This window comes from Octodon degus, unplaced genomic scaffold (genome assembly GCF_000260255.1).
Source record: "Octodon degus isolate 3935 unplaced genomic scaffold, OctDeg1.0 scaffold00029, whole genome shotgun sequence".
NCBI classification, from domain to species: domain Eukaryota; kingdom Metazoa; phylum Chordata; class Mammalia; order Rodentia; family Octodontidae; genus Octodon; species Octodon degus.
The window spans coordinates 6,529,127-6,536,464 of record NW_004524605.1 but is presented as its reverse complement, the minus strand read 5'-3'; the positions used below and the strand labels follow the sequence as shown (position 1 = coordinate 6,536,464).

The 7,338-nt window shown below is 48.5% G+C and overlaps 2 protein-coding genes and 1 long non-coding RNA gene across 3 annotated transcripts in view; 2 read left to right on the top strand and 1 right to left on the bottom strand.

Moving 5' to 3' along the window:
* LOC111816267 (spindle and kinetochore-associated protein 2-like) overlaps nucleotides 1–172 on the top strand; it is a 1,578-nt gene extending 1,406 nt beyond the window's left edge. The window contains exon 2 of the mRNA XM_023713098.1: nucleotides 84–172. Coding sequence (XP_023568866.1) covers nucleotides 84–172 — 89 coding nt within the window. The remainder of the gene's footprint in view (nucleotides 1–83) is intronic.
* The window catches only part of LOC101565331 (T-cell-specific guanine nucleotide triphosphate-binding protein 1-like), a 4,934-nt gene extending 4,714 nt beyond the window's left edge, over nucleotides 1–220 (bottom strand). The window contains exon 1 of the mRNA XM_012514346.2: nucleotides 81–220. The gene's annotated coding sequence lies outside the window, so the exon portion shown is untranslated. The remainder of the gene's footprint in view (nucleotides 1–80) is intronic.
* A 151-nt stretch (nucleotides 221–371) lies between these two features.
* On the top strand, nucleotides 372–1,552 carry LOC111816250. The gene is made up of 3 exons (XR_002820696.1): nucleotides 372–470; nucleotides 561–693; nucleotides 1,161–1,552. It is a non-coding gene; the product is annotated as an uncharacterized LOC111816250 (long non-coding RNA).
* Nucleotides 1,553–7,338: the final 5,786 nt, after the last annotated feature.

Below are 7,338 nucleotides of genomic sequence, written 5' to 3'. Positions count from 1 at the left end.
AAAAAAAAAAAGAACACAAGGAGGCCTCCCACCAGCCAACTAACACAGTCACTGTTGATCTAAAGAGCTTTTTCACTCACCAGATCCAAAAAGATTGGTGGCAGGAAGAGCAGGGGATGTAGCACAGGAGGACAGCGTCTGCCAAGCCACAATCCTGCACTTCACTGTGTGAGACAGAAGGAAACACGTCCACAGCCTCGCCCTTCAGCCCTTGCCCTGGAAGGACGCTGCCACTCCACGTGTATTTATACAACAGGAAAGTGAAACTGCCTCTGACCAGAACATTTCTGGTCAATAAAGCATTTCCAGGAAAGATAAAAATAGAAAGCCTTCTGTAACTTCAAGCTGCTCAGAGCTTGAGAGAATGTCAGACAGCTGCATCCTACTTCCTTACAACCTGTGGGAGGTGACCTCACCAGGATACCCAGGAGGTGGGTTCTTAGAGCCAGAGGGGAACTGGGGACAAATGGGTAAGTTTCCAATACTTTCAGTGAAAGGATTTCTTAGCAGCAAAAGAGAAGATTCCAACGCCTTTGGATCATCATGCCTTTTCCCTCTAGGTGCTGTGCTGCTGTGAACCCTGGGCAACAATGGCTCTGGCACATCACTGGGGTCTGGGCTCCCATGGGACCACACAATCAGATGCTTGACCATGTACTGTGGGCAGCAGCACACACTGCCGGGGGCAATCAGGTAAGACAGCAAGGGAAGAAGAGAGAGTGAATGGAGGGGCCTGGGGTTGATGTCTCCTCCACAGATGCTGTCCCAGGGCTGTGCACAGCCTGGCTCTTGGCAGCGGTGTTCAGTTAGGCTTGGTCTTAGGGGACACTGTGGACCTGCAGCTCTCAGGCCCCTATTCCCAGGGCAGCTGCAGACACAAAGGGGCAGCCAGGTCCGAAAGCACCCAAAGAACCACCTCTTAAAGACCGACTGAGCTGTCTTCAGACAGGCCCAGTCAGCTCCACCCTTGTGAGTTTGGCAAAAGCAGGAGGAAAATCCCCAACAACTCAAGAGCTAAGACAGGCCAGATATTTCTTCTAACAATCATAGAAATATAATTAACATAGGCAGAGGAACTATCGCAAATTCTCCAGATTTCCCCAGACCTTTCCCTGAAGTCTCAGCTGGAGCTGAAACACGGGTCTTGATTTAACCTGCAGGCACTGTGAGCTGCCCCTTACTGGGTGAAGAGATGCAGCCCACTGGCATCCTGGCCTCAGTTGTGTGCAGTGCAGGAGGGGAAGGACGGGCTTTCGGGACAACTGCGAAGGCAGCGTGAACCTGAACCTAAAAGCCCAGAATGAAATGTCGATCAATTATTTCTGGCTAAGCTGAAACAACTCTGACAAAGGTAACTACAGTAATGTCTCTGAAATGCTTCTGTCTGCAAATAATGTGATTCAAAACCAAAAGCATTCTGTAGAATTCTGCTTCTGGTCACAAACTGCACTTTCGGTGACAAACACAACCTCAGCCATCTTCCCCGCACAAACCAGGAACTACTAGGAAGCCAACAATATGCAATGTATTAATTATTGTAACTGTCATACTAACATGTTTTGAAACTGTTTCATTGCTATTTTATCTTTTTTGTCATTAAAATGAATATTCTTTTTTTTTTGAAACATGAATATTCTTTCCCCCACCTCACCCCCCCAGAACCGGGGATTGAACTCAGGCCCTTGTGCTTGCCAGGCAATCACTTATCCTACTGAGCCATTTCCCTGGTCCCTTATTAAAATGAAAAAAACCCACCATCCATAATGAACCAAACAGGGAAGTGAAAGCAGCTTCATTTGTTCTTCTCAACAACTGTTTTTCAAGGTTTCACACTCCTGATGTGAAGAAAAAGGAGCAGCACCATAACAGCTCTTGCTGGCAAACATACACCTCTAGCAGCGCAGGACCTCAGAGGAAGAACTTGTGCCCAGGACCCTCGAGCAGGGGCCAGGGCCATGCGGTGCCCACGGGAGACTCCTCTGTCCCTCCCTGTCTAGCCTCCATGGTCCCTTTCTCCCTGCAGTAAGCGGAGACACACGGAGCTCATCTCTCTGCCTCTGGCCTTTCTTCATGCAGGCTTCCAAGGAGCCCCTGTCACTAGGCACTAAAGGGACCATGACAGGACTTGGAGGGCTGTCCCGTGCTCTGTGAGCAGACGGTTCCTTCTCTGTCCAGCTTCCTGCATCACCCCTTGCTAGGAGACTGTCTTTCCTAATGTCCTTGGTGAAAAGATGGCACAAGTTTCCCTACTACATACTGTGTTTAGAAAAAAAGTCCCTGATCCCACTCAGAAGTCCTAGCCAGAGACTGCTGTGGTGAATCCTGGAGATGGCAGAGAAGTTCCAGGGTCAGAAAGGCTCGAGGGTCACAGGCCCGGCTGAGGACCCCACGCCTTGCCCAGCCACCCCGCCTCACCCAGCAACCCGGTGCCGCTCTACCCACCAAGGCACAGAGTGGCTCAGGGAAGGCAGACACTGCCCCACGCCCAGCACAGTGGTGGCTCACAGTGGTCCTCTGAATGACCACGTTGCCCAGGACAGCGCCACCAGATTAATGGGGGGAAGAGGGTGAGCTATGAGTGTTTTCTGGATTCTGAAGAACTGGAGGTCAGGGCTGGCCACATAACTCAGCAGATTAGGGCGCCTGCTTAGGCAGACACAGGGGCCAGGGGTTCAGTCCCTAGCATGCTGTGTCAGCCCTGCCCCTGGGGCTCGCTGAGAGGGTGATTGAGACTGGGCATGGTGGGGCAGCAATACAGCTCTCTCGCCCTTCCTGAAGGAGAAGGTGGGATCTGTTCAGGTGAAACAGAAACCAAAATCTGTCCCTTCCAAGAAACAGAAACTGAAAGCTGGTCTCACCAGAGTCCCTTCCCTGTGGGCTTGAGGAGACAAGACTCAGGTCCAGAAATATACTTAATTTTAACTTTTTTTTTTTTTTTGTCGTCATTTAAGAAGCACACGGCTTTATAGCACAGAAGCAACTGGAGCGGGACTCCAGTGGAAAGCACACCCTGCTTCAGCTCTTCCAGGACAGTGCACTGGGCAAAGGCTCCTTGGCCACTCCTTTGGAAAAGAGGAGGCTGCTGGGAATAGGTTACGACGTCTCAGGCACAATGTGCATCGAACTTTTCGTTCATTATTGCGCTCATCTTTCAATTGTCCATACAGGAAACACACTTACTTGGAAAGGAAGGGGGCAGTTTTTGCAGTCAAGTATTTACGTGTGGCATTCAGTGTGTCACATCTGGCTGCATAAGCAATCACAGCATAATTGTCCTCCGCCTGGACGTGTGGGGTGGGGTGGGGCATGAGGTTCTGGGGCTGGGAGTGCCCTCTCTTGCTAACCTACTGCTCATGGAAATTCCTGCTTGGCAGAGGAGGGCCCAACATCAAAGCACAGTTTCTTATAGAAAGAAAAGGAAGAAAAATGACAACTCAGTGCACTGACCCTTGAACTCCGGACTCCTCAGTTTCTTTGCCTGCTCTGGATGTTCCTTTCTCTTCTGCTTTATTTCTTGCTCTTGGTGGCCTTGTCCACTGTGGACTTCTCTGATGGCCTGCTGTCTCTTTGATCTGTGCTAGAGGGGTTTTCACCTTCTCCATCTTGGGCATGCTGGGCTCCTTTGAGAGGCTCTTGTCATCTGCCTTGGCCTTAGGTTTCTCCTCAGGCTTCTTGGCCTCGCAATCTTCTCCTCCTGGCATCTTTCTTTTCTGGAGCTGCCGCCGTCTCTTCCTTGTTTGCTTTCCCAGCTCCTTTTCTGTCAGCTTGCTGGGTTCTTTGACCTTGGCATCAAGCGGTTCAAGTGGCCGTCTCAGTCTTCTCCTTGGGTTTAGCCTCTTCCTTTACCTCCACCTTGGCGGAACCTCCTTCTTTGGGGTCACTGTTTTTTCTTTGTCCTCAACATCTCCCTTATCTTCAGCTTTGGATTCCTTGGGCGTTTCTACAGCAGCTTCCTTCTTTTCTCAGGCTCAGGCTTTGGCGCCTCATTTTTGTGTTTTTCATCTGTCTTGGTGTCCTTCTCAGTTGTCAGTGTGGCTGGAACCTTCTCTTATTCCACCTTCTTTAGTTTTCACTTCCTGGGGCTTCTGCTCCAAGGGGAACTTCACCTCTTCCTTCTTTGGGACTTCCTTCCCAGGGGCCTTGGCACCTCCTTTGCGGGAGATGTGATCTTCTCTGGGGACCTGACCTCGTTGACAGGGCTTCTGGCTTTTTCAGGGAAGTTGGTGTCTGCAGGGAACTTTGCTTCCTCCTCCACTGGAGTTTTGGCTTCTGGAGACTTCACTTCAAGAGGCTGTGGCTTTCTCAGGGGACTTTCCTTCTTCCTTCACTGGGGACTTGACCTCTGCAGGGGACTTGGCTTCCTCCTTCACTGGGGACTTGGCCTTCTCAGGGGACCTCAGCAGGTGACTTGGCCTCTTCTTCCTCGGGAGACTTGCTCTCAGCCGGAGACTCGACTTCCTTTTCTAGAGATTCTGCCCCAGGGTCTGGGGAGATGGCTCAATGGAATAAGCACTTCCCTGGCAAGCTCAAAGACCTGAGTTCAATCCCTGGTTCCGGGAAAAAAAGAGAGAGAGAGAGAGAGAGAGAGAGAGAGAGAGGAATCTGTGGCACAGCAGCCTGTCACCACCGCAGCTGATGCTCATCGGTAGCAAAGATTGGTTAACTCTTATTTAATAAATTATGAACTATAAGAAAAAAAAATCAACAATACTTACGAATTTAAAGTCTTCGTTTTTTCAGGACTGGGGACTGAACCCAGGGCCTTGCACATGGTGGATAAGTTCTCTACCACAAAGTTACGTCCCCAAGCTCAGATATTTGAAGTTATAAAATTATAATAAATTGGGTCAAGCAGTTTTGGATTCCACTTGTACGTTCTTCTTACTTCTGAGATGAAGCTGGCTCTGGTTACTACTGATTATATTATCAAGAATACAGCAAGCTCACTGTTAGGACAGTAGCCATTAAAAATTAAAATATGTAACTAAATCATGTCTGTAAACCCAGCTAACTACGAAGCTGAGGCAGGGGGCTCACAAGTTCAAGGTCAGCACTGGGCAATTTACTTTTTTTTTTTTTTTGTACCAGGGATCAAACTCAGGACCTTGAGTTGGCCAGACCAGGAAGGCACTTAAGCCACTGAGCTATCTCCCTAGCAGCACTGGGCGATTTAGCAAGATCCTGTCTCAAAATAAAGTTTTCAAAAGGGCTGGAGATTATAGTTTAGTGTTGGATCCCTTGCTTTACATGTGCAAGGCTGAGTTGCACCCAGTAGCACAAACACATAAAATAAATTATACTAAATACAAAGGTACTGAATACTCCAACTCACCACTTCATAATTATTAGACTAATTATTGGTGGTCATATGTATCACCAAGCAAGTGAAGTTCCCTTGCGCTTGCCAAAGAAGCACTTATTCTACTGAGCCATCTCCCAGCCCCGAATTCCAAAGTCTTTTTTTTTTTTTTTTTGGCAGAACTGGAGATTGAACGGGATTTTCTGATAGCAGTTCACACAGTGAAGTCACAGGTGCAGGAATTTTGCAACAAAGAATAATGTATATTGTAATCTTTGTAGTAAACTGCCATATATTTATTTCAGTAAAACTTGTAAGCTGTTTGTAACACTCTGATAATGACCTCCACCCAAGCAGTCAGTCAGTCAAACATTAGCCCGCATGCCACCAGTGGAGACATCTGGCAGTACAAAGAGACTCATGATTAAAAGATAGAGAAGGCTTGGCTGGGTGTGCTGGCAAAGACCTGGAGTCCCAGCTACTTAGGGGACTCAGATGAGAGGGTCCTGGGACTCAGGAACCTGAGAGCAGCACTGGCAATATAGTAAGACACGGGGGGCGGGGGGGGGGACAGAGAGGGCAAGGAGGACGAGAGAGGGAGAGAGCAGTCAAACCCATAGCCCAACACTTGCCGCACTTTGGATCTTTTTTAACTCCTCTGAGTCAAGGCGTCCACAGTACTCTCACCAGACAGCAGCTGCTAAGACTCATCAGAAGTGTAATGACAACGATAATAAATATTTACTGAGACTGTAAGGACTTGTTAGGGACAGGTGTGGAGCAGCTCAGGCAATCACAAGCCTGTCCCTCTGGCAGGGAGGGAGGTCCCCTCCTGCACACTGCTCCGCACTGCGCTCCCTCAGAGCCTGTGCAGGCAGGTGTAGACAGAAGCCTCAGGAGTGCTGGGAATACAGGCATACATTACCACACCCTGCCTCCCTACTTGCTCTTAAAACCAGGTCAGAAAATTGTCATGTGAGAGCTGCCCTCCCTACACAAAGAGAAAAGACATTTTTATAAAGGAGAGAAATCTGGGACTCAGAAAATTCTGTACTGGGCCAGTGAGATAGCTCAGCGACCGAGGCTGACGCCCGGCACATGACACGCCAGCCCTGCCCCCAGGGTGGGCTGAGCCAGTCACAGTCTGGGGGCATAGTGGCACATGCCTGCAATCCCAGTGCTGGGGAGGCTCAAAGTGGGAGGATGACCAGGAGCATGAGCTGCACAGTGAGGCCCTGCAACAACAAAATACACTAAAAAAAAAAAAAAAATCTGTGCTGACAGAACTTGCTAAAATAATTGTCTCCTGTTAGCCTCCTCAGAGACTTTACCTGTTCACACAGTCCTCTGATTAGCATTCGGGTTTTGCCACTTTAAATTTAAGAGGCAAATATGAGTATGTACCTTCTCCTGCTAATCTATTCCATGTCAATTTAGTTTTTGTTTTGGTTTTTGGTGCTAAGGGTCAAAGCCAGAGCCTTGGACCTGCTAGGTAGGTACTACACCACTCAACCACAGCACTACAATACACAAAGTTGCCAGGCATAGTGGTACATACCTCTAATCTTAGCACTAGGGAGGAGGCTGAGGCAGGAGGCTTGTCACAGGTTCAAGGCCAGCCTGGGCTACATAGCAAGACTCTGCCTCCAAAAAAACCTAAAACAAAACAGAAACAAGAACAAAAACTCCATAAAGTCAAGGAACTATAATTCCAGGATAAATGTCTCATTTGAGAAGCCAGGTATGCGTTCCAGTTCTTTAGATAGATGACGGCTCGATTAGTCATGTGAATAAGAGTTTAAAAGGTCAGGAATTTAGACTCCATATTTACCCATTTGGGGAGAAACTCTCCCCAGTGCGGTTTTTGTAGTTCACAAATTAATTATATATTTCCTAGCACTTCTCAGTGGTATATGTGTATATATAACTGCTGTGAGTTGAAGGCCAGCCTGGGCTGTCTACATAGCAAGTTCAAGGCCAGCCTGGGCTACACAGCAAGACTGTGTGTGTGTGTGTGTGTGTGTGTGTGTGTGTGTGTG